Genomic DNA, 26,852 nt, shown 5'->3' with positions numbered 1-26,852 from the left:
TCATGAAAATCTGACAGATAAATAGTATCACCAACTATCAACTTTCAAACAATCACACTTCACTGTATTATTGCATTTAACATGCAAATATTTAAGTGAGTGAAGCCAATTGGTTTTGCATATTTGAGCTCTAAATTATTAATGATGTAATTGCAGAGTGTGCAGTGAGCACCCACATTGTTTAGTGTTTGAGCCACCTCATTTACTGCAAGGTATTTTAATGTTAAAGTTGGATCCAACATCACATCATGTAGTGATGTTGGTAACTGCAATTTTTATAACTTGGAAATATTTGTGGACTTTCGTGACTCAATTTTTAGACAAGTTGACATGCACTAAATCTTATGGAAAGCAAAATATGTCATTTGACCAAATGCAGTTACATTAGAGCAACTTGACATATGAACATATACACAAAATAGCAGAAGTAAGCTACATAGCCCCTCAGACCTGTTGTACCATTTCTGTATGATCATAGCTGTTTGATTTGAATTACATATTCACATCTAGCCTCAATAGCCCTTGCCTTGCCTAACAAGATTTTATCTAACCCTGCTTAGAAGCAATCGATAATCTTGCTTCAACTGCATTCTTAGGCAGAGTTCCAAAATCTCTCAATCTCCTAAGAGAAGAAAATCTCCACATTTTGTTTATAAAAGGGAGATCTCAAATGTTAAAACATTTGCGTCTCTTAGTTCTGGACTCACCCATGGAGGAAACATCCTTTCTGCATGCGTCTTGTCGATACCTTTTCAGGGTAATGAGTGGTTCATTTAATTTAAAGCATCCCTCACTTTTCTAAACTCTAGTGGTGACAAGTCCAGCTTGTCCAACTTATCCTCCTCAAACAGCCCACTCATTCAAGATATCAATGTAGCAAAAACTGTAACTGCCCCCAACACATTCGTATTTCTTTTTTTAAATAGAGACCAAAATTGTGCACAATTTTCCAGTTGTGGCCTAGCTGGTATTCTGTATAGTTGAAGCATAATATCCTGCCTTTATGTTCAGTTCCTTTTATAATCAACATTAGGATCCCATTATCTGTCTCGATTACATACTGTATCATGCTGCTACTCGTGACGCTTTTACTTAAGTTTGATGCTTTCCCTAATTTTAGTTAACTCCTAACGCTGGGTCCTTCTTTTTTTTTAGAATTTGCCTTTTATTGTTGCAATATATATATTCTGAAATATCCTCTTTAAAATGCTGTGTATTTCTAATGATCTATCCTGTGGCCTCATATGCCAGGTCACTTCAGGCAGCGCAGCTTTTGTGCCCATGTGGTTGCCTTGGTATAAATTTATAATATACATCTTCAGTCCAATTTTCTTCCTTTCTAACTGGATGTAAAATTCCATTAAATTCCACTGCATGGTCTCAACTATCTCAGGATACATTTACACTTTGGTCATTGAGTAATCCTCTCACAGTGCACAGTCTCAAAGCACTCTATAAAATCCTTATCTGGGCTGCCACTGCTATTCTGATTGTTCCAGTTTATAACTGGATTGAAGTTGCCTGTGATTGTTGCTGTTCCTTTATCAGGAGCACCTAATATTTTTTCCTGTACAGTTTTATCCTATACTGTGGCTACTATTAAGGGTCCATATACCACTCTAACTCATTTTCTCCTCCTGTTCCTAATGTCCACCCAGACCCAAACTACTCTGATCCCTTGAACGTGTCATGTCAAACTATTGCACCAATATTATGTTCAATTAACAATGCTGCCCCTCCACCTTTTTTGGAGTTTCTTATTCTTCTGGCGTGCGTTATTCTCAGGATCCAGTTTTTGTCATCCTGCAGCCATATCTCTCTAATGACAATCAGTATTTAATTTTAATGTATGCTATCAATTTTTTTAACTGACAAATTGCATAATGAGTTTTTATAACAGTGCAGAAATGTACTGAATGCTGTCGTAGTTAATCAATGCTAGTTTGCACTTGAATTTACCCGTGAAATTAATTGTTTCACCTGATTTTGTTCCATCCTTTGCATGTGGAAAGCATGATTCTTGATTAGCCAAATCACACTGGTTTGTTTGTTGTTAATGTTCCTGAAGTGTCTTGGGAGGTCTCTGGGTATATTACTTGTTGCTGCTCCTAGAAAGGTGTGATGTTGACAAGGCACCTAAAGTGAGCAAGAAATTAATAACGAAAAGATTAAATTTAAAATTAGAACTCTTAAGAAACCAGTTTAATATATCCAGTGAAGGCAAAGCCATGAAGGTGAGGAAGGTGCTAGCGTTCACTATTTCGAGCTAGACCAGCAACAGGCACATGATATTTTTTGTCGAGGGGGAGAGGAAGCATCTGCAATATGTCAGTGAATTATCTTGTGCTAAACGGCTGAAACTGGCTTCTCCTATTTATTTGGTGAGTCTGACTGTGACCATTCATCTCTTGAGACTGTCAACTAATGCTGGTTGGCAGATTTCACTCCACACAGTGAGGTGGAGTGCCACTGTACGGTCTATGTGATGATGCTCACCTTTGCATGCCTCACCTTTTGTCAACTCTAAGTAACAAATGGTGCAACCAGTTCAGAGCAGCTTGGTGATGATCCAGTTCAGAACCTGTCCCCAATACAAATCCCAAAGATGTTATTAGGATGCTGTTCTGGTTTAGTTTGTGTGTACAGACAGTGACAGCTGCTAGTACAAGCTGTTGTTTATAGCTCTCTTCATTGACAGAAACATTAATTTGGGTGCCCTCCAGTCAGTGTTAACTTGTATTTATTTTATCTTGTTCTTCCGAGATTTTGGAGTGTTTCGCAGGATAACAATTCCCCAATGATCAACATTCAGCTGAAAATTGCAGCTCTCTGATTAAAACTGAATTGAAGGATCATTAAATGGTTGGAGCCTTCCAATCCAGTGATAATCGCCTTGATGTTTGAAAGTGGCTGTGCAGACAATACCAACGTACATTTATACAGTACCTTTACTGTAGTGAAAGGTCCTGAGATATTTAATAGTTTAGTGAGATCAGTTGTGGAGAGGGGAGAATCTGTCTTCAAATTAAACAGAACTTTTTAAAATGCTTTTTGCACTATGTGTAAGGGTGTGGGTAAATGTATCCATAATTCCCACTCCTGTCAGAATCCATTAAAATATGAGTAGGTATTTGGTAAAAGTAGATTAGGGTTGGTCTCACTTGTTTTCAAGTCTTTCCCCAACCCTCAGTACTTCAATCATATGGTCCATTAGGCACAAGAGTTTGTTAAACTTTGTGCAGAATGAAAGCCTTGTCATTAGGGTGGCTGAATGAATACCTGTAAAACTATATACCAGCATAAGACATCATCCTCCAGGGGGGATGTGGAGTGTGTATTGGTCGGAGAAACGGCAATTTAAATTGAACAGTTATCACAAGCAGTCTATTCCTTTTCTCCCCACCCCCCTCGGCCCAAAAAAAAATCTTTTAGTCATGGAAAGACAAACTTGCAACTTGCAGACTTTTTGAACATGGTATAGCTGCACTGCTGATTATTATTTGCACATGGTGTTACATCTTTCACCTGAAATGTCAGAGCCTAGGAAGTGAGAATTGTTCCTGTGCAGTAAAATGTTTTACTTGTGTTTGATCACTCTTCATTTACAAAGGTATTTAAGGAGTCTGAACAGAGGTTTTGCTAAATCTTACTGTGATTTTTCTTACTTAAGAAATCAGTCTGGGAAATTTCTCTTTATTTTCCCTATTCTAACTGGCTGCCCTTTGCCAAACCACTGGGTTATGTGAGGAGCAGGAGTTTGGATATCGGCACTAATTCCAATGCCTGTGGACTGGTGTTATGTAATACTAAGACGTAGGAGACTGTGTAGCATGTTACATTGAACTGCTGTAAATACTTTAGCCCTGTCCTAGTTTTAAAATGTTTGGAAAAATCTTCACAGGCACTTCAAATTTAAACAGTAGGTAAACAAAGTCACTGCTTGCTTCATTCACAAGCTTTTCAGCAAACAATGGGGTTTGGGAGATGGTTCAGCGAAACCTTGTCTTGCAAAATCACAATCTTTTCAGATAAGCGATTATTGCTGTTTTTAAAAAAACACGTAAATGGCAGTTTGTAGGAAGATCAGCACTTTCAAATCACAATATTTTATCTAATACCGCATTAATTATGTTATTATTAAAATGCTCCTTGAATAATGGCATTAGATGGAAGCTGTCTTCAGAGTGAGGATCCATTTGGATTGAAATAATTTAGAATAGTTAAGGTGAAACCTGTTCCTCTGGTTTAGATAGCTAACATTAATTCAGTTATATCTCCACTAACAAGGTGTAGAGCTAGATAAACACAACAGGCCACGCAGCATCTTAGGAGCAGGAGACGTTTCTGCCCATTTCTGATGAAGGGTCTAGACATGAAACTTCAGCTCTTGTGCTCCTAAGATGCTCCTTGTTCTGCTGTGTTCATCCAGCTCTGCACCTTGTTGTCTCAGATTCTCCAGCATCTGCAGTTCCTACTATCTCAGTTGTATCTTATGCAATTTGTGTATTCTTCCTTGCACGCCCTCAGCCTAATAAAATAGGCTGGAGTCTGAAGGGAGTGTATCATTTATGGTCCTATTGCAGATATGTCTGAATGAACTTGGGATCCCAGCATGCATGTAATCAATCTCTGATTTCAGATTCCATTTGTGGCCTGGTGTATACGATGTATTTAGTTTCATGCTGGAATTGCTGCAAAACCTCTAGTAAAATTCAGAGTTTGACAATTGACCATTTGTTTTCTTAAGTAGCATTTAATCAGCAGAGCTTGCTTCGATCTGTTACCGTGAAACTCGTTCTTCTGTTCTTGCCTAAACTTGCATTTTTGCCTTGAATGGGTGAAACCTCTACTCAATACTGCTGTACAACTCACTGTCTCACATTCAGCAGCTGGCAACATGGTGGATTTTTTCATTTTATACCGAATGATGAGAGAATTTCAAAAGACTATTAGCAACAAAATGTTAGGATTTTATGAATAGATTACTGACAAAGCGAGCTCTGTATGTTTGTGCTTTGCACAGGAGAATCATTTGCCTGCTGATTCAGCACTTAACATTTTATTCCATTCCTACACAAACTTCTGAAGAGCTTTACTTTCATGCCTTTGAAATTTTTTGTGTGACACTCAGTGCTAAGGTCATTTGAGACCAAAAGCTGCAGGAAGCTTTTTTTTGTTTGTGATGTTCTGAGGCATGGAGGATACTCACTGGGGGCTTTGAAGAAATTTGAAGGTTACATACTTTTTCTAATGATCATAGTTTACTAATGGAGTTCTGCAGGAGTCTTTTGGAACAACAACTGATTTGCACTATACAGTAAAGATCTGGATGAAGGAAATAAGGCCATTGTTGCTACGTTTGCAGATGACCCAAAAATAGGTGGAGCAGGTAGAGAGGGGGAAGTGGAGTCGTGCACATAGACTTGGGCAGGATGGGAGAGTGGGCAAATAAGTAGTAACATGGGAAAATGAGAGGTTCTACACTTTGATAAGAATAGAGGCAGAGGCTGTTTTCTAAACTGTTGAGCTTTTGGAGATCTGAATCACAAATGGTCTTGAGTCCTAGTTCAGGATTTGCTTATGGCTAACAGTTGGTACTTTCCGAAGGCAAATGCAATGTTAGCAATTATTTCAAGAAGGCTAAAATACAAGAGCAGACATGTAGTGCCAAGGCTGTATAAGGCTCTGGTCAGACCATGTTTGGAATATTGTGAGCAGTTTTGGACCTGTATCTAAGGAAGGATGTACTAGCCTTGGAGGATGTCCAGAGGAGGTTTACAAAAGTAAGCAACAATGGAGTTCGGAGTTTATAAGGGTGACAGGGAATCTGATTGAAACTTGCAGAATACTGAGACGCCTGGATAGAGTGGATGTGTAGGAGAGACTAGGACCCGAGGGCACAACCTCACAGTGAAGGGATGATCCTTTAGAACAGAGATGAGGAATTTTTTTCAGCCACAGGATGTTGAATCTGTGGAACTCACTATCGCAGAGGGTTGTGGAAGTCAAATCATTGTCTAAGATAGGCCCTTGATTAGTAAAGGGATCAAGAGTTACTGGTTGTAGGCAAGAGAATGGGGTTGAGAAACGCATCAGCCATGACCGAATGGTGGAGCAGACTTGACCCAAATGGCCTAGTTGTGCTTCTGTCTCTTACCCTTTATGGTAAAGGATGTTTAACTCTCTGTAATTAAAACTGAAGTAGTCAGTACAGGTACAGTCCACATCGAATTAAGCTGCTTGTTCTATCTCTATCTCTTTCTCAATTCTATTGCTCCCTGCACGACAATACAAAAACAGAGGGTATGCTAGTGTAAAGCTGCTTGTAGCTTGTGGAGCTGGAGCCTGAGCTAAAGACATTGCACCTCTAGGAAGGGCAAAGTTACCTGGAAGCTTTTCACCAGAAGGCAGTCACACCCCTCGGACTATGTAACGTAACATTTGCCTATGATCGCTGACTGCAGTTGTCCAACAGTTAGAAAGGTGCTTGCGAGCTGTGTAGATGAGTGGGAGTTTGAGCGGACTAACTGTGGCATTGGACTACAGGGAGCCATTTAAGTGAGGGCGGAAGTGGAGATGTAGCTGTGCCAAAGGACAGGATAATTAAGGAGGATGTGTACTATTCTCTGTAGCCATGAGTGGGTGCCCTGAATGCTGTGTTGCCTGGCAATGACATCTCTTTGACTGGAGAAGAACATAGCAGGGGAGGGGAGGGATCCTGTTGTTGTCAAGTGTTGGACTGGAATGGAGGTTCTATTGAGTACTTGAACAGTTAGGAGCTAACCTGAAAAGTACATTCTCAAAGGTGATAATCTCAGGATTGCTATCTGAGCCATTGACAAGCTGGCGTTGGGTAAATATAGTTGGAGTTAAAAGTGTGTTTCGTAGATGAATAGGAGACATGGTTGATGTGGGGATGTTTTCCATTTGTGGGAGAGTCTAGGGCCTGAAGTCATTATCTCGAGTATGGGTTGCCCAGTCAGTACTGAGATGACGGGGAATTTCTTCTGAGTCTATGGAGTTGTGTTTTTTTTCTTCCAGAGGACTGTGAAGGTTGGATAATTGATTGCATTCAACGATAAGATAGGTGGACTTTAAATCACTGAATCAGGGGTTATGGGGGAAAAGGCACAGTTGAGGACTATCAGATCAGCTGTGATCTCATTGAATGGTGGAGCAGACTCTGGGCAGAATGGTTTACAATTGCTTTGATATCTTGTGGTCAAATGGTCTCAAGTTGCTTCACTCCTCACTAACAGAAGGGATACTTTAAACCATGAACAACAACAAAGTTGCTGGCAAAGCTCAGCAGGTCTGGCAGCATCTGTGAAGAAAAAAAAATCAGTGTTAACGTTTTGGGCCTGGTGACGCTTCCTCAGTACTAACATCCAGTTCTGAGGAGTGGTCACTGGACTGGAAACGTTAACTGATTTTTCTTCACAGATGCTGCCAGACCTGCTGAGCTTTTCCAGCAACTTTGTTTTTGCTCCTGACTTAGCATCTGCAGTTCTTTCAGTTTTTATACTATAAGTCATGTTTTGAAGAAACACAGTGCATTATACCGTCGGGCTTTCTTTTTACATGATGGGACCTGAGCACAATTCTCATTTCCAGCTGAGTATTATAGGCAGTCGATCATGTAGGGTCAGAAAGATCAGGACTTATACTATTGTTCTGTGGATTATATTGTGACATAGTGTGTTGTTAGTGCAAGTATGTTTCTCCTTAATATTAAAAGTAAAATTAGGTGGTCATGGCAAAGCTTGGTTTTATCATACAGGCAAAGGTGGTGTCAAGATTGGAGGCCTTCATCTATTTAATCATTTGATTAACTAATTTTTTCTTTCTTTCTGTCTGTCTTTCTCTCAGGTCCGAGAGATCCTTGGCCACTGTACCTGTCCATCACAGTTCCCTATGACAAAAGTATCTGAGGGTAAATATAAAGTCGGTGAGACCAGCACATTGATCTTCATCAGAGTAAGAGCCTTGTGCCATAACCATTTCTAATGTTGTACTTAAACATTAAGTTTTTGTAGCAAGTAATTACAAGTATACTACATTAGGCTTGCACAAGCAACAGAGGATGGCCAATAGAAAGCAAAGCCACAAATTCTGGCTTTATTTTTCTGTTGCTGCAACACCTAGTCCATTGAGTCTGTGAAACTGTACGCGGCCCAAATCACAAGAATAATGTTTGAATCTTTTAGTCCAAGTATCAATAGTACCAAAGCATTACTCACTGAAGGGAGGTTTTATAGAGTAGCTATGAATTGTGTACACTGACAAATTTTGGATTGGAAAGAACTGAGAACTTGCAGTCTCCATGCCCAGTATTATGCAACTACTGAGGCACTGACAAATAAAGTAGCATGGGAAAGCTAAACTTCAGCACAAACCTTTTTCAGATACGTATCAGTGGACTTTGTTCGTACAAGTCATTCAATGAGGAGCAGTCAAAGGATAGCTTTGTTAACATACCAGCAAGTCTCAGCTTGTGACACCCAGCAAGCTCAAAGGCAATCATTTTTCAAAAGTTTGTGGGGGAGCCTTTTTTTTCCCCAAGAAGTATTGTTTCTCCTATAAATACAAGTTACTGCTTTGTATTTGTGACTTTCCAAGATGCTGCCTGTAGGTGAAATGAAGCAGAGGTCCCCAAAACCCAGGGGAACGTGATTGGCTATGTTCACTGAATTTGGTATTGTATGTGCTTCCTCCACCACTTCTGGCAGCACATTCCAGGGCACTTACCACCCTCCCGTGTAACAAAAACTTGCCTGTCACATCTCCTTTAAACTTACCCCTGTTTTACCTTGAACCTGTGCCCCGTAGTAATTGGTTTTTCTACCTGGGCATGGGACTCTAACTATCCATTCTATCCATGCCTCTCATAATTTTGTAAACTTTTAATCCGTTGCCCCCTCAACTTTTGATCTTCAAGTGAAAGTAAGTTTGTCCAATCTCTCTTTCCCATATCCACTTAAACCAGGCAGTATCCTGATTTCAGTTTCTGTCCCCTATCCAAAACCTCCATATCCTCCTTGTGCTGTAGCAAGCAGAATTGAACACCAATGTTAGAAGCAGGTAAAGCAAATTCAAAAATAACTGTCAAAACTGAATTAATATCTACTTGAAAAAGAAGAAAACAAAATGTAGGTCAAATGTAAACGAAGACCAAATAAACTGTCTAATATTGGAAAAAATAAGAATTCTTTAATCTGATTACCCTTGAACTGAGTGGCTTAGTGGGTCAATTCAGAGGGCTGAGTAAACCACATTATTTTGGGTCTGGAGTCACATGTATATCAGACCAAGAAAGAACAACAGATTTCCTGCCCTACAGGACATTCATGACCTAGGTGTTTTTTTTAAATTATGACCATTGTTTCACAGCCACTATTACTGAGACTCGTTGTCCAAACCCACAGTTATTTAATGGAATTCAAATTCTCCCAGCTACTATAGTGGAATTTGGACCCATATCTGCAGAGTGTAATGTTAATAGCCTGGTGACGACATCACTACTTCACCACTTCCTGCCCATTTTGCAATGGAAGATATGCTTATAACAATGGGTGACTCATCTTTGGACTAACTATTGGATACTGGTGGACTGGAGAGAAGGGAATTACACTCCATCAGAATTATCAATTTGAATGGGTTGAAGAATGAACTAGGTGTATTTATGGTACAATACCATAATTTAGTTTACATTTCATCCCAAAGCATGTTAAGTTGTCATAGAGATGATTGCAGGGAAAGCAGCTCCTGTGCTTAATTTAACTAGATGTTTTTACATGGAAAGCTTTTGTATTTTTGGGTAGATACAGCTCTTTGAATTGAGAGAGCAAAAGGAAATGAATGTTTCTCAGGCCTACCCCTTAAGCAAAGGAAATATTAATAGAGCTGAGGCTCAAGTTCATTTTGGATTTTGAGGAGAAAAGGTAGCTCCATGATTCCTTTAGCTTGTATCTAGAGGCAGAATTCTGCTGAGGTCTTCTTTGACCCTTGATACAGAAGGCAGTTAGTTTTGAAGCAATTGGTTTGGGCAAAGTGATAGCATCTGCTAAGGGCTAGGAATTAACTGTTGGAGCATGGAGAGCCATTGAAAACCACAGGTGTTTAGTGTTTATGATCCATTAAATCCATTAGACAGATTGCAGCAAATCCTTAATGGTCGAGCAAGAAATCCACAGTTGAAGTCTGAAAAGAATTTGGAGAATTTCAAAAGATAACTGAAGAATCTCTGTAAAATTTCATGCCTGTAAAGTAGTTGAAACACTGATCTGGGATAAAAGTGAATTCCAGAATTTTGAGGCTTACTTCTTCCTTGGGTTGGTCCCAGGAGAAGTGCAAGTACCTTCAAGATTTATGTACTTTATTGTCGTGACGGAGGGTGGGGAAGAAGCAGTGGGTTTAAAATGTGGAGTAGTAGACTGGAGACCTGTGACTAGCAGTGTGCAGCAATGATCAGTGCTGGGTCCACTGCTTTTTGTCCCTTTTATATAAAATAATTTGGATGTGAATTTAGGAGATATGGTTAGTAAGTTTGCAGATGACACCAAAATTGGTGGTGTAGTGGACAGTGAAGAAGCTTACCTCGGTACAACAGGACTTTGATCTGATGGGCCAAGGTGTGGCAGTTGGCATTTAATCCACTTAAGTGTGAGGTGCTATGTTTTGGAAGGGCAAATCAGGGCAGGACTTACACACTTCATGGTCAGATCCTGGGGAGTATTGCCGATCAAAGAGATCTTGAAGTGTAGGTTGATAGTTTCTTGAAAGTGTAGTCTCAGGGTAGCGAAGGTGGTGTTTAGTATGCTTGCTCTTATTGGTCAGTGTATGGAGTATAGGAGTTGGGAGGGCATGTTGTGACTGCACAGGGCAGTGGTTAGGCCGTTTCTGAGATATTGCATTTGATTCTCATCTCCCTGCTAGAGGAAAGATGTCGTTAAACTTGAAAGGGTTCAAAAAAGATTTGAGGATGTTGCTAGGGTTGGAGGATGTGAGCTCTCAGAAGAGGCTGAATAGGCTGGGGCCATTTTTCGTGGAGCTTTTGAGGCTGAGGGGTGACCTTTTTAAAGATTTATAAAATCACGAGGGGCATGGATATGGTGAATAGTCAAGGTCTTCCCCCAGGGTACAGGAGTCCAAAACAAGTGGGCATAGGTTTAAGGTGAGAGGGGAACAATTTTAAAAGGGACGTAAGCATATACTTTCTTGCGCAGTGACGTGTATTTGGAATGAGCTGCCAGAGGATGTGGAGGAGGGTGGTACAGTTACAATGTTCAAAAAGCATCAGGATGGCAATATGAGTAGTACGGGTTCAGAGGAATATGGACCACATGCTGGCAAATGAGACTGGATTAATTTAGGATATTTGACCAGCATGGACAAGTTAGAATGAGGGGTCTGTTTCTGTGCTGCACTTCTCTGACGCTAGATGGAGTTTGTTGATTTAGTAATAACAATAGAGGAGATTAATAGTACTTTCTTTGTTTAATTGTTATGCAAGTTTTTTTTATTTTTGAATTAAAACGTGCAAAGTTTTGTGGCACAATTCTGTAAGTTAGTTCTGGACTATTTGGATTTTTCTTCTAAATATCGGGGATCTTTAAATATCTAGAAGAATTGTCATTTTGTCACAGTCATATAGCATGGAAACAGACCCTTCAGTCCATTGTCTAACACAACTACATTTGTACCTGTGGCACCAGCTTGTCCCCTGGTGTTTTGTTCAAATGCCAGTCTTCCCCACCCCCCCATCTAATCTATTCCTCAGAATTGTATTCAGTTCTCTATTAATGAAATCAATGAATATTTAGCAGGCCTACGGGATATGCTATTATGTTCATTTAACTTTTCTTGATGCTTTCAATTGCATTGCAAATGTGTGCTGCACTAAATTGCATATCATGTAACTGGAAAAACTAAAAGTAAATCATGTGAGTCATTGTAAATCAAATTTGTCAGTGTTGAATTAGGACACGGCGTGGGTGGAAAATAGGTGAGGAGCAGGATGGCTCAGTGAATAATAGAATTAGGTTGGATCCAGGCCATGCGAGAGAGTTGAGGAACAGGGTGGGATAGTGATTTACAATATTTGCTTTTCAGCTCTTACGTAAGGTAGAAGCTACCACAGATCTTAAAACGCCCCTCAGAGTTAAAGGAAAACTGCTGCATGGAATGAGTTTCAACGCATTATCTGGTGCAGATTACAAAACTAACAATATTAACGAGTACATTTTGATGATAATAAAATGTGAGGCTGGATGAACACAGCAGGCCCAGCAGCATCTCAGGAGCACAAAAGCTGACGTTTCGGGCCTAGACCCTTCATCAGAGAGGGGGATGGGGTGAGGGTTTTGGAATAAATAGGGAGAGAGGGGGAGGCGGACCGAAGATGGAGAGAAAAGAAGATAGGTGGAGAGGAGAGTATAGGTGGGGAGGTAGGGAGGGAATAGGTCAGTCCAGGGAAGACGGACAGGTCAAGGAGGTGGGATGAGGTTAGTAGGTAGGAGATGGAGGTGTGGCTTGGGGTGGGAGGAAGAACAGGTTAGGGAGGCAGAGACAGGTTGGACTGGTTTTGGGATGCAGTGGGTGGAGGGGAAGAGCTGGGCTGGTTGTGTGGTGCAGTGGGGGGAGGGAACGAACTGGGCTGGTTTTGGGATGCGGTGGGGGAAGGGGAGATTTTGAATCTGGTGAAGTCCACATTGATACCATTGGGCTGCAGGGTTCCCAAGCGGAATATGAGTTGCTGTTCCTGCAACCTTCGGATAGCATCATTGTGGCACTGCAGGAGGCCCATGATGAACATGTCATCTAAAGAATGGGAGGGGGCGTGGAAATGGTTTGCGACTGGGAGGTGCAGTTGTTTATTGCGAACCGAGCGGAGGTGTTCTGCAAAGCGGTCCCCAAGCCTCCGCTTGGTTTCCCCAATGTAGAGGAAGCCACACCGGGTACAGTGGATGCAGTATACTACATTGGCAGATGTGCAGGTGAACCTCTGCTTAATGTGGAAAGTCCTCTTGGGGCCTGGGATAGGGGTGAGGGAGGAGGTGTGGGGGCAAGTGCAGCATTTCCTGCGGTTGGAGGGCAGTGTGGAGCGAACAAGGGAGTCACGGAGAGAGTGGTCTCTCCGGAAAGCAGACAGGGGTGGGAATGAAAAATGTCTTGGGCGGTGGGGTCGGATTGTAGATGGCGGAAGTGTCGGAGGATGATGCGTTGTGTCCGGAGGTTGGTGGGGTGGTGTGTGAGAACGAGGGGGATCCTCTTTGGGTGGTTGTGGCGGGGGCGGGGTGTGAGGGATGTGTTGCGGGAAATGCGGGAGACGCGGTCAAGGGCGTTCTTGACCACTGTGGGGGGGGGAAAGTTGCGGTCCTCGAAGAACTTGGACATCTGGGATGTGCGGGAATGGAATGCCTCGTCGTGGGAGCAGATGCGGCGGAGGCGGAGAAATTGGGAATAGGGGATGGAATTTTTGCAGGAGGGTGGGTGGGAGGAGGTGTATTCTAGGTAGCTGTGGGAGTCGGTGGGCTTGAAATGGACATCAGTTACAAGCTGGTTGCCTGAGATGGAGACTGAGAGGTCCAGGAAGGTGAGGGATGTGCTGGAGATGACCCAGGTGAACTGAAGGTTGGGGTGGAAGGTGTTGGTGAAGTGGATGAACTGTTCGAGCTCCTCTGGGGAGCCAGAGGCGGCGCCGATACAGTCATCAATGTAACGGAGGAAAAGGTGGGGTTTGGGGTCTGTGTAGGTGCGGAAGAGGGACTGTTCCACGTGACCTACAAAGAGGCAGGCATAGCTGGGGCCCATGCGGGTGCCCATGGCCACCCCCTTAGTCTGTAGGAAGTGGGAGGAATCGAAAGAGAAGTTGTTGAGGGTGAGGACGAGTTCGGCTAGGCGGATGAGGGTGTTGGTGGAGGGGGACTAGTCAGGCCTGCGGGACAGGAAGAAGCGGAGGGCCTTGAGGCCATCTGCATGCGGAATGCAGGTGTATAGGGACTGGACGTCCATGGTGAAAATGAGGTGTTGGGGGCCAGGGAATTGGAAGTCCTGGAGGAGGTGGAGGGCATGGGTGGTGTCACGGACGTAGGTGGGGAGTTCCTGGACCAAAGGGGAGAAAATGGAGTCCAGATAGGTGGGGATGAGTTCGGTGGGGCAGGAGCAGGCTAAGACGATGGGTCAACCAGGGCAGGCAGGTTTGTGGATTTTGGGAAGGAGATAGAAATGGGCCGTGCGGGGTTGGGGAACAATGAGGTTGGAGGCTGTGGGTGGGAGGTCCCCTGAGGTGATGAGGTCATGAATGGTGTTGGAGATGATGGTTTGGTGCTCGGGTGTGGGGTCATGATCGAGGGGGCGGTAGGAGGTGGTGTCAGAGAGTTGGCGTCTGGCCTCGGCGATGTAGAGTTCAGTGCGCCATACTACCACTGCGCCACCCTTGTCTGCAGGTTTGATGGTGAGGTTGGGGTTGGAGCAGAGGGCTGCCCGTTCTGCGGGGCAGAGGTTGGAGTGGGTGAGAGGGGTGGAGAGGTTGAGGCGGTTAATGTCTCGACGGCAGTTAGAGATGAAGAGGTCGAGGGAGGGTAGGAGGCTCGCAATAAACAACTGCACCTCCCAGTCGCAAACCATTTCCACTCCCCCTCCCATTCTTTAGATGACATGCCCATCATGGGCCTCCTGCAGTGCCACAATGATGCCACCCGAAGGTTGCAGGAACAGCAACTCATATTCCGCTTGGGAACCCTGCAGCCCAATTGTATCAATGTGGATTTCACCAGCTTCAAAATCTCCCCTTCCCCCGCCGCATCCCAAAACCAGCTCAGTTCGTCCCCTCCCCCCACTGCACCACACAACCAGCCCAGCTCTTCCCCTCCACCCACTGCATCCCAAAACCAGTCCAACCTGTCTCTGCCTCCCTAACCTGTTCTTCCTTTCACCCATCCCTTCCTCCCACCCCAAGCTGCACCTCCATCTCCTACCTACTAACCTCATCCCACCACCTTGACCTGTCCGTCTTCCCTGGACTGACCTATCCCCTCCCTACCTCCCCACCTATACTTTCCTCTCCACCTATCTTCTTTTCTCTCCATCTTCGGTCCACCTCCCCCTCTCTCCCTATTTATTCCAGAATCCTCACCCCATCCCCCTCTCTGATGAAGGGTCTAGGCCTGAAACGTCAGCTTTTGTGCTCCTGAGATGCTGCTGGGCCTGCTGTGTTCATCCAGCCTCACGTTTTATTATCTTGGATTCTCCAGCATCTGCAGTTCCCATTATCACTGTACGTTTTGATGATATTGCTAGCGAGTGGAGGTATTGAATAATATAGAAATGGACATTTAAAGGTCATTTTCAGCAAGGGACTGAAGCCTATTAATGGGTTATGTCGCAGCATGTTAACCGAAGTACTAATTGAATACAAACCAACCACAGAATTCATAAAGATAGCGACCATACATTAAAAAATGTTCCTTTAACTCCTCAATCTCTCTTGCTTAAAAGTACAGCTCAATTTGAAATATACGAATCCAATTGCTTACCAAGTCGAGATCAGGGACAAACAAGAATATTCCTTTGTTTCTGCAGGTTTTGAGAAATCATGTGATGGTGCGTGTTGGAGGAGGCTGGGATACACTTGAACATTATCTGAATAAACACGATCCCTGTAGATGTGCTTCTCTAAGTAAGTGTGTGCCGAATGGTAGATCCTTTTTTGCCTCCTTTGCTCATTTCCTTTTCAAACTTGAGTGTATTCTTCTTAATAGCTACAGTCACCTGATGTCATGTCAGCTTCTTGTTTATTATCATTTTATCACCCCCAACTTTCTAATCTTTGTAGAACAGTCTTGATAGCTCAACAGTTGAGATACACTGACATTTTGTTTTAAGGGGCTCGTTTTATAGATCATGTCTTTTAAATAGTGGAATGTTGAAGAACACTTTTACAGGGCTACAGAGTGCTTTCAGCCATTCAGTCTATCCTATAATTTATAATCCTCACAAGCCTCCTCTTTACCCCCTCCAATCAACATATCTTTTCAATTCTTTTCTTTGAGCTTCTCCAGACACCATTTTAAAATTCATTTATATTATTTACTTAAGCTGCACTTTGTGGTAACAAATTTCACATTTTCACCACAGAGTAAAGCTGTTTCTCCTGAATTTATCAGATTTATTAGTGAGTATCTTGTCATTCTGATCTCAGTTTCTAATGGAATTGTCTTCTCCGCATATACCATGTGAAAGCCTTCTTTAATCTTAGAGTTCTCTCAAGTAACCTCCATTCCTGATCTCCTTTCCTGAGGAAAGAACCCCCACCCCCCCACACCAAGCCTTTGGAAAGGTGCAAGGCAATGATGTTTGGATTGTCCAAGTGAACAGATTCCAGCCGATCTATCTTTTGTTGTCTCAGCTGATTTTCAAACAGATAGTGGGGAAAAGCATTATACAGAGTAGCTGTGCAGACAGATCACCTTGAATTTGCATATAGCTGAATAGTGGACCATGGAATTCGTCCTAAATTCCCATTAATTAGAAGGGGGGGGCACGGGGATGGGAGTCAGCCAAGCCTCCTCCTCCTGAGTATTATCCACAGACTCCTGTAGATGTGTGGGTATCGTTGAAACCAACACTAAATTGGAGACCCTAAGCTGAATACACATGTGCAAACACGTACACCTCAAATTGCTCGTCAAGTTTAACTTATTTTCCTGTTATTGAGTCTCTCCTTGTCCTGAGGTCCAGCTTGCAAATTGGGTTGCATTTTTTTTTGAATTCTTAGATGCAGAATCAATCAAGCTACCCCAGCTTCATGTCACATTGCACTCCACACTCCTGACAGCCAAGGCAAGCAGTGATATTCTCTTGTGGTAGCAAGACAGACACTTTGAGGAGATTTCAATCCAACTGGTAGCGCAATTATGAAAACGTGAGTTATTCACCGTAATCTGTTTTTCTTCAGTGGAATTTCCCAATGCCCCACCCTTCTACTGAGCATATTGTTTCATCCACAATACATATTGCCTCCCAGCAGTTTGCCAGTAGCTGAGTTGTGCACCTATTCCTCCTGTTGTTCTGCGGTGGAAAAGACTGGTGATCTGACCAGCTAAGGAGAGTTTGTAGCGAAACCTGCTCCTGACCATTATGGGTGTCACTGGCCAGTGCTTAAGAACCCTAGCTGATTTTTCTTTCATTTATTGCACACCCCCCCCCCCCCCCCCCCAACTACAAACTGTTCTCCTGTTTGATCTCCAACCCAGCACCAATAGGAACTGCATTTGTGATTATCCTGGTCTCAGAGCTTAGTGTTATTCTGGGTAATGCCTCTGTCTGTCAGAACTTTGGGTTTATTATTCACACTATAAGTATTATGATATATTAATAACACTTTCATTGCTGTTCTGCTGTTACACTCCCCCCGAACCCCATCATCCAAAACCCCAGGTTACATGTAAGAAGTATAGACCGTATAGCCTTTACTAGTCCATGCTATTTATGCTCCAAACAGCCTCTTCTCTTTGGAAAATCATTTCCTCCTTTTCCCTGGTTTATTCTACCTTCTCCAAGAACAGGATTAATGCTCAACCCGCATCCTGCTTTTGAGTATTTTGCCTACAGCAACAACCAGTAACCTCTGTCCCCACTCATTGCATGTTTAGAAACAAATATTTTAAAAAAAGCATGTGTCAAAGTGGCAATTATCGGAATGTATGTCAGATCTAATATTGGCTGGTTACTGGACCAGGTGGTGAAGGGAATAGGACATTTTGGATATCGGTGGATTTGTAAACGATGGATCGGGTTCAGCAAAGTTTAGATCCCACTCTTGTCCATCTGTTTCTTGCTCCTGACTGTTCAGTGCTGTCTCAGGTGCCATTAGAAATTTTAAAAATATTTGGATAGGTACACGGATGGGAAGGGTTTTGAGGGATATGGACCAAATGCGGGCAATTGGAACTATGAGTGGGCAGCATCTCAGCGTGGACTAGTTTGGGCTAAAGGGCCTGCCATATAACTCTATAACTTTGTGACTCTACCAATGTATAAATTTTGGGTAAAAGCCAAAAGAACTGCAGATGCTGTAAATCAGGAACAGGAACAAAAACAAAGTTGCTGGAAAAGCTCAGCAGGTCTGGCAGCATCAGTGGAGGAGTACACAGTGTAACATTTCGGGTCCGGTGACCCTTTCTCAGACAACCCAGTTGGACAGAATAAAGTCAGATTAAGCTGCAAGGTGGCAACTTGTTTTGTTTGTACTTGTACTTCCATTGTAACTATACCTGCCTATGGGAATTTGACAAGATTTCTTAAATACTAGTCGATGGACTTAAGGTGCAGTGTGAGACTGATATGACGCTGGTGTCAGCACAACATCCATAATTTATAACAAAAACAAAGTTGCTGGAAAAGCTCAGCAGGTCTGGCAGCATCAGTGGAGGAGTACACAGTGTTAACATTTCAGGTCTGGTGACCCTTTCTTAGACAACCCAGTTCTGAGGAAGTGTCACCGGACCCGAAGCGTTAACTCCGTTTTCTCTTCCACAGATGCTGCCAGACCTGCTGAGGTGACGAGTAGATCTGCAATTAAATCAGAGATAAAATAATTCCATGCTTTGGTTGTGGAAGGAAAAGTTGAGTAGGAGTCTCACTTTTGAAGGTTAAATAATATCTTGTCCTGACACCTCGTCCTAGAGTGACAGTGAGGAAGGGGGCTTATGTAGTGTATAAAGACCTGTTGTAACAAATGCCATATTTCTCTGCTGTAGATTGTATGTTCTGTATCTCTGTTCCTTCTAGCCTTGATGATTGGGACGCTCATTTGCTGGGCCTCCCACCTTCTCTTCATTTGATTTATGCATCTGTATAATTCACATTCATCCTCTTGATTCTTGACAGCACACCGTCCCTCACCAAGATTTCCAAAGACAAACCTGAATACCAGTCCTCGTACCTCTAGAACTCCAAGCCCTGCACCATGCAACTTCCCTGAAAGTTCAAGCGGCCTGAAAGTGGTTGAGCTGCAGACGGATATAAAGGCACCATCTGCAGCAGAGTTTGTAACGGTAAAACAGAATGTAATACAACCGGATCGACCATTCAGTCCAACTAACGCAGGTAGCAAAACGACAGCAGAAAGGCACCAGGATCTATCTGTCAGTGGACCAGAAAAAATCCATAAACGTCTTGTGCAATCACAAAGCCCATCTGTAGGAAGAACTCTCTTACCTCAACCACGTGATCGCTCAGTACCAAGACTTCCAAGTTCTAGAAGGTAACTATATTGATATTTTCATTATATAAGCTCCAATTTTGAACAATTTCATACACCTGGAGCCCACATCTATCAGAATAGTGAACTGCATTAGGCCCTAACTCAGCAACAGCTCAATTTTAAAATTCTTGACCTTGTTTCTAAATCTCTCCATGGTTTCGCTCCTTATCTTCAAGCTTTTACAGCCAGACAAACCTCCGAACTCTCTGTCACTAATTCTGATCTCTCTTGATTCCCATATTTTTAATGGCCCCACCATTGTCAGCAGCCAAGCATCTAAGCTCTGATTCCTTCCCTATAACTCTGTACTGACCTGTTTACGTGGAAGATGTTCTTTAAGGTCAACCATTTCAACCAAACCTTTGGTCATTTATGTTACTGTCTAATGTGTCTCACTATCACATTTTCTTTGACACACTTGCAAAGTTCTTTAGGATGTTTTACTGTGGTAGTAGTATATTAAGCAATTGTTGGTGTTGGAGGCCATTGGCATGATTTGGAGCTAAGCATGGTGGTGCTCATAGGTCTTATCAGATTGTCCATGGTCTTTGGTGATAGCCAATCTGATATCAAGAACAGGTTCACTGTACATTTTGATCAAATTCTTTGAATTGCAGTCATGTTGAGTTTGGCATCAATTGGAAGCAAATGTGCCCAGTAAAAAATAAAAGTGACATTTGGCTCTCATGGACTGAAGTTCCTTTATTAGCTTCACATTCTGAGAACAACTTACCTAGGAGTGCTTAATGCCATTTTAACAGATTTACAGTGGAGTCAACTGGACCCCACAGATTCACTGTTTGAGACTCTGCCAAGCTGCGTGTGTATGACGCAGACCCGTACATTTGAAATCTTCCTAGTTGAGTTCTCCATGACTAAAGGAGCCTTAAAAGCTGAATATTTTCCCCACCAACTTCAATCCTGTCAGTACCAGAATTTTCACTGCAGTTTTTGGTGATGGAGGGCAAAAACATTAAAAATCTACTTGTAGATTCAGGCATTTACAGTTCAGAACAAGGCCACGATGTCCATGTTAGTCAATAAGATATAACTAATTCAATTTTCCAGGTTTTGGCCCATATCCCTGGAGATTCATGGCCACACAAGTGAATATCTAAATACTGCCCAAAGTTACTTGAGTTTCTGACTTAACCACCCTATTCTGGCAGTGAGCTCCTGTCTCCCAGCCCCTTTCAGTGTGGGGCAAAACATCTCCTCCCAGGCTTCAACCTCTTACAGTTTAAATCTGTGCCCTGGTATTGATTTCTCTACTAAAGGGGAAAAGTACCTTCCTATCCACCTTTATCTGTGCTCATGGTCTTTTACAGCTCTATCACATCCTCCCTAACCTTTGCTGCTCCCAGGAAAACAGCCCCAGCCCTATCTAATCTTTCCTTGTAGCTTGGACCCTGCAGTTCTGGCAGCCTCATGGTAAATCTCCTCTCCACCCCTTCTAGTATTGTCTCATCTTTCCTGTAATGTGGTGACCACAGCTGCATGCGGTATTCCAGCTGTGGTCTCAATGTTTCATACAAGTACAACATCACTTCCTTTCTCTTGTATTCAGTGCCTCAGCTAATAAATGTAAGTATTCCTATGCCACCTTAACCTTGGAACCTCATCTGGGGTAGAAGTGACCTGTATACAGACGGATTGTAGCTGAATTGGAAGAGGTCTATTATACTGGCAGGGAGATTTGCTAGAACTGTTCAGGAGGACTTAAACCAGTGGAGGGTGCTGGTGTTGGCACCCAGCAAGATACTAAGGAAAGAGATCAGTCTGAGACTGGTACAGTCGGGAAAAGGAGTAGGTCTAACAGTCAGGGCAGGCAGGAGTAAAGCCGAGAATGAGAAGACTGATAACTTAAGCTGCATTTATTACAATGCAAGACGCCTGACAGGTAAGGCAAATGAGCTCTGGGCATGGTTGGGAACATGGGACTGGGATATCATAGCAATTAAAGACGTGGCTCAGGGACGGACAGGACAGCTGGCTTAATGTTCCAGGGTATTGATGCTATAGGAACAATAGAAAGGGGAGCAAGGGAGGAGGGGAGTGGCGTTTTTGATTAAGGATAACACTGCAGCTGAACTTAGAGAGGATCACCCCGGGAATAGGTCCAGGGAAGTTATTTGGGTGGAACTGAGAAATAAGAAAGGGCTGCTCAGCTCATTGGTGGCTTGATAGTACAATCCCAATGGTCAGCAGGAAATTAAGAAACAAATTTGTAAAGGACGTCTTGGTTATCTGTGAGAATAATATGATTGTTATCGTGGGGATTTTAATTTTCCAGACCCATACTGGAACTGCCATAGTGTTCAAGGCTTGGATGGAGAGGAACGTAAACATGTACCAGAAAATGTTCTAAATTTCTATGTGGACGGACCTGCTAGAGAAGGTGCGGAAGTTGACCTACTCCCTGGGAAAGAAGCAGGGCAGGTGACTGAGGTGCCTGTTGGGGAGCACTTTGGTGCCAGTGACTATAATTGTATTAGTTTTAAAATTGAAATGGAAGAGGATAGACCGGATCTTAAAGTTAATGTTCTAAATTGGAGGAATGCTAATTTTGATGCTATTCGGCAAGAGCTTTCAAAAGTTGGTTGGGGCCAGATGCTTGCAGGTAAAGGGACAGCTGGAAAATGGGGACCCTTCAAAAATGAGATAACCAGAGTCCAGAGACAGTATGTTCCTGTTGGGGTGAAGGGCAAGGCTGGTAGGTGTGGGGAATGTTGGGTGACTAGAGAAACTGTCAGGTACAGACAGCAGGGATTTTGTGAATCCTTCAAAGCTGATAAAGGCAGCAGAATACTTAAGAGAGAATTCTGGCGGGGGAAAGGGACATGAGAGAGCCTTGCTAAAACTGCTAAGGAGTATCCAAAGGGATTCTGTAAATACATTAAGGACATATGGGTAACTAGGGAGAGAATAGGGCCCCTTGAAAGATCAACAAGGCTGCTTACATGTGGAACCACAGGAGTTGCGGGAACATACTAAATAAGTAGTTTTATCAGTATTTACTGTGGTGAAGGGTACAGAAGATTGAGCATGTGGTGAAATAAATAGCAGCATCGTGAAAAATGTCTATATTACAGAGGAGGAGGTGCTGAACATCTTAAAATGCATAAAGATGGATAAATTCCCAGGACCTGATCAATCGAACCACAGAACTCTGGGAAGCTATTTGCTGGACCCCTTGCTGAGATATAAATGTCATCTATAGCCAGAGGTGAGGTGTCAGACGCTGGAAGTTGGCTAATGTGGTGTTTTTGTTCTCAAAGTGGCAAAGGAAAGCTAGGGAACTGTAGATCAGTGAACCTGACGTTGATGGCCAGGTTGTCAGAGGGAATCCTGAGGGACAGGATTTACATGTATATGGAAAGGCAAGGACTGATTAGGGATAGTCAACATGGCTTTGTGTGTGGGAAATAGTGCTTTACTAAATTGAGGTTTTTGAAGTAGTAACGAAGAGGATTGATGAAGGCAGAGAGATGGACATGATCTGTACAGACTTCATTAAGGTGTCCAACAAGTTTCCTCCTAGACTGGTTAGCGAGGTTAGTTTACACAGAATGGAGGGAGAGTTAGCTATTTGGATACAGAACTAATTTGAAAATACAAGACGGACGATGGTGATGGAGGGTTGCTTTTCAGACTGGAGGCCTGAAACCAACGGTGTGCCACAAAGATCCGTGCTGGGTCCACTGCTTTTTGTCATCTATGTAAATGATATGGATGTGAACATTGGAGGTATGGTGAGTAAGTTTACAGATTCACACCAAAATTGGAGGTGCAGTAGACAGTCAAGAAGGTTACTTCTGAGAACAGTCCCAACCTGAAATGTCGGCTTTCCTGTTGCTCTGATGTTGTCTGGCCTGTTGCATTCCTCCATCTGCACAGTGTTACCTCTACTTCAGAGTAAAACTGGGTCTTGATCAGATAGACCAGTAGGCCAAGGAGTGGCAGATGCCTTTAAATTAAATAAATGTGAGGTGTTGTATTTTGGAAAGGCAAATCAGGGCAGGACTTGTACACTTAGTGGTAAAGTGCTAGGGAGTGTTGCTGAACAAAGATCTTGGAGTGCAGGTTCATAGTCCCTTGAAGGTGGAGTCGCAGGTAGATAGGACAAGGTGGTGGTGTTTGGTATGCTTGCCTTTATTGGTCAGTGCATTGAGTATAGGAATTGGGAGGTCGTGTTGTGGCTGTACAGGACATTGGTAAGGTCACTTTTGGAATACTGTGTGCGATTCTGATCTCGCTGTTCTAGGAAGGATGTTGTGAAATTTGAAGGGGCTCAGAAAAGATTGACCAGGATGTTGCCAGGGTTGGAGGGTTTGAGCTACAGGGAGAGGCTGAATAGGCTGGGGCTATTTTCCCCCAGAGTATTGGAGGCTGAGGGGTGACTGTATAAAATCATGATGGGGGCATGGATTGCGTAAATAGGCAAGGTCTTTACCCCAGGGTATGGGAGTCCAAAACAAGGGGGCATAGGTTTAAGGTGAGGGGGAAATGTTTCAAAAGGGGCCAATTCTTCTCGCAGAGGGTGGTGCATGTATAGAATGAGCTGCCAGAAGTGGTGCTGGAGACTGTTACAGTTACAACATTTAAAAGGCACCTTGGTGTGTATTTGAATAGGAAGGGTTTAGTGATATGGGCCAAATGCTGGCAAATGGGGACTAGATTTATATAGGATGTCTGGTCAGCCTGGAAGAGTTAGATGGTAGGGCCTTGTTTCTGGGCTGTATTTCGCTGACTCTGACTGACTGAGACCTTATTAGCTCTCCCTGAATACCATACCATACCTTATGCTTTTTCCTGAGTTGATTTCCATTTGCCATTGATGCATCCATTGTTACTTTCCTGCATTTTACAACTGTCATCCTCATCATCATTTACCACCACCTAATTTGTGTCACCTGCAAATCAGTAATGTACACCACAAACAGGCCCCTGCTGAGCTCCACTAGAAACAAACTTTTAGTCATAGGAGCATCCTTCTACCATTGCCCCCTGTATCTTGCCCCTCAGCCAATTTTGGTTCTAACATGCCACTTTGCCTTGGACCCCCATAGGTATTTATATGTGCTTATGACCTTCTGATTGCATTGATCATCAGTTGCAATCTCATAACTTGTTCACCTCAGTTTATCCACTATCCATAGTGTATGTTGCAGATCTCCCAAAATAAAAGTTGTGTAAGTGGCTGGAAAATCTGGCGCATGCTGTTTCAGAATCAGGGTTTTGGTTAATATGGTAATCTATGTTTGTCAAAAGCTGAATGCTCACAAACATAAGAGATAATGGGAACTGCAGATGCTGGAGAATCCAAGATAATAAAGTGTGAGGCTGGATGAACACAACAGGCCAAGCAGCATCTCAGGAGCACAAAAGCTGATGTTTCAGGCCTAGATTCTTCATCAGAGACCCTTCGTCACCCTCTCTGATGAAGTTTCTAGGCCCGAAACGTCAGCTTTTGTGCTCCTAAGATGCTGCTGGGCCTGCTGTGTTCCTCCAGCTTCACACTTTATTATCTTTGATCACAAACATAAGACAGTTGCTGTCAAGAGTGTCATTCAGAGTGGAATATTACATCCATTGACATTTTTACTGAGCCCTCACTTATGCCTTTGAAAGTTGGTATTCTTGGTTGGATTTGATTTATTGCAGTCAAGCAAATATCTCTCTTCAATGTTACTCCTGACCTGTTTGAAGCTGCTAATTCTTAGTGGAGTTAACTGTACAGAGCCAGTTGTCTCCAGTACCTCACCCATGCAGCCAATTGCAAGACAGCAAATTCTGAGAACTTTTAAATGGAGAGGCTTCGTGGCCATAGTGTTATTTTTTCCAAAAATATGTATGTACCTGTTTAATTTAGGTCACAATCCGGAATTTTTTTTTTGTTTTGGGTTCCTTAGCCTACTGGGACTAATTACAAGTTCCTGTTTCTGCACCAGCTTTCACCCCACAGTCATAATTTATCAAGGGGAGATATTGACAATACTTTTTCATTTTTTTTTAAAGCTCAGAGTAGAAGCAGATACAAAAAGACAAACTGTCATTTTGGTGTTGAGTGATAGGACTTGGTAATATCCACGTGTGCACGTGATCCAAAAAACAGTTGTCGCTTGATATTTATCAGGAAGGCTTTATGAGCAGTAGCCTTGATATCTATAGGTCATTAGGTTTGATAAAAATATCTCTGCCTGCAATTTGGAATGAGATAATGGAATTGGATCAGGCCAAAACTTGAACAGCTTAAGGGCTCTCTCTCTTGCTAAGTTCCTGTTATGGGCCAAAAAGCAATTGCATTCCACTACAAATGACATTTTTGCCAAGTATCTACATTGTCTAATCAGTGTTGTACTTTGTGCAAATATATAACACATTTTTACTTCATTTCTTGTCCAGTGCCTTTGTTCTGGGGAAAAAAATTAAAAATGCCTTTTGGTTCAAGATTACTCATCATTCTGAATTTGCTAACTAGGCTACTGAAAGAGCAGTATTATTATTTTATGATAGTTGCCTGGTTTACGAGAAGTGGGGAGAAAAGCCCTGATTTATTTATTTAGTTTCCTTCCTCTTTTTCAGCCTTGTCACCTCTCATTAAGATCCTTCATTTTTAGATTTCACAGTTTTAAATGGAGTAAAAGCTCTGAAATGGCCATTTATTATACGGAATTAACAATGTTTCTCTTAGCTTTCGAGCACTGTTTTTATCGATTGTAAAGCTGCAGCATAGGGTCGTATTTCAGGTGCATCTTGGAGTTGGGCCTCAATGATGATTTAAGATCTAATGTGTCTGTCCAGGAACTGAAACCGATGAAAGGCCAGTTTTACACACCATTCAGTACAGGCTGTAAAGGAGAGGGAGCAATGTGTAAAATCACCATTTCACTTCACTTGATTTGGGCAGTTTCTCATGAGAATAGGTAAAATTTATGCCTTCTCAAGTCTGAAACTGAGCATCCATTCCATCCCTGCCTTAATTCTGTCATATGCTTGTGACAATTTTCTCTCTTCAATCCAAGTCGGTGCAACTTGACAAAAAAAACTCAATCAGCGTCTTGCCACTTCTGTACATGCCATAGGTTGTTATTTTTAAACTTAATACTTTTAAACAGGGCACAAAGTTTAAAATACTTGGTAAAGAAGTCAATCCATGATATAAATAGTCACAAATGCCCCATTCATTATCAAAGAAGTAAACATGGTTGTGTTCAATACTAGCATGAACGAGTGATTAAAGACTATGCAAAACAAACTCATTAACCACAGTAATTTTACAGCATGATCTCCCCTTCAAATAAGTTTATTACACTACACTTCTTCAAGCCATTAACTACTTTAACAATTATTAATTCTCTTTGGAGATAGTAAGAACTGCAGATGCTGGAGGCAGGTAAGTGTGGAGCTGGAGGAAAACAATAGTCCAGGCAGCATCAGAGGAGCAGGAAAGTTTGTCAGGTTGCGTCCCTTCCAGAAATTTGGCCGTGTTTTAAAAAAAGATCGTCTCCCTTTTTTTTCTCCCCTTTTTTTTCTCCCTTTTTTTTCCTCCCTTTTTTTTCTCCCTTTTTTTTCTCCCTTTTTT

At 42.6% G+C, this 26,852-nt stretch overlaps 1 protein-coding gene and 1 long non-coding RNA gene across 3 annotated transcripts in view; one reads left to right on the top strand and one right to left on the bottom strand.

The window, feature by feature from the left end:
• The window catches only part of LOC132210997 (uncharacterized), a 53,635-nt gene that overhangs the window by 6,192 nt on the left and 20,591 nt on the right, over positions 1-26,852 (bottom strand). For both annotated transcript variants that reach the window (XR_009447268.1, XR_009447267.1), the window contains exon 3: positions 1,981-2,136. This is a non-coding gene — a long non-coding RNA (uncharacterized LOC132210997). The remainder of the gene's footprint in view (positions 1-1,980; positions 2,137-26,852) is intronic.
• The window catches only part of gas2l1 (growth arrest-specific 2 like 1), a 65,525-nt gene that overhangs the window by 26,219 nt on the left and 12,454 nt on the right, over positions 1-26,852 (top strand). Inside the window, exons 2-4 of the mRNA XM_059655012.1 lie at positions 7,870-7,977; positions 15,583-15,679; positions 18,892-19,267. Of these exons, the coding sequence (XP_059510995.1) occupies positions 7,870-7,977; positions 15,583-15,679; positions 18,892-19,267 (581 nt within the window). The remainder of the gene's footprint in view (positions 1-7,869; positions 7,978-15,582; positions 15,680-18,891; positions 19,268-26,852) is intronic.

Source organism: Stegostoma tigrinum, chromosome 26, assembly GCF_030684315.1.
Source record: "Stegostoma tigrinum isolate sSteTig4 chromosome 26, sSteTig4.hap1, whole genome shotgun sequence".
Taxonomy (NCBI): domain Eukaryota; kingdom Metazoa; phylum Chordata; class Chondrichthyes; order Orectolobiformes; family Stegostomatidae; genus Stegostoma; species Stegostoma tigrinum.
Note: the sequence above shows the minus strand (reverse complement) of the source record. Positions and strands in the feature narration are given on the sequence as shown.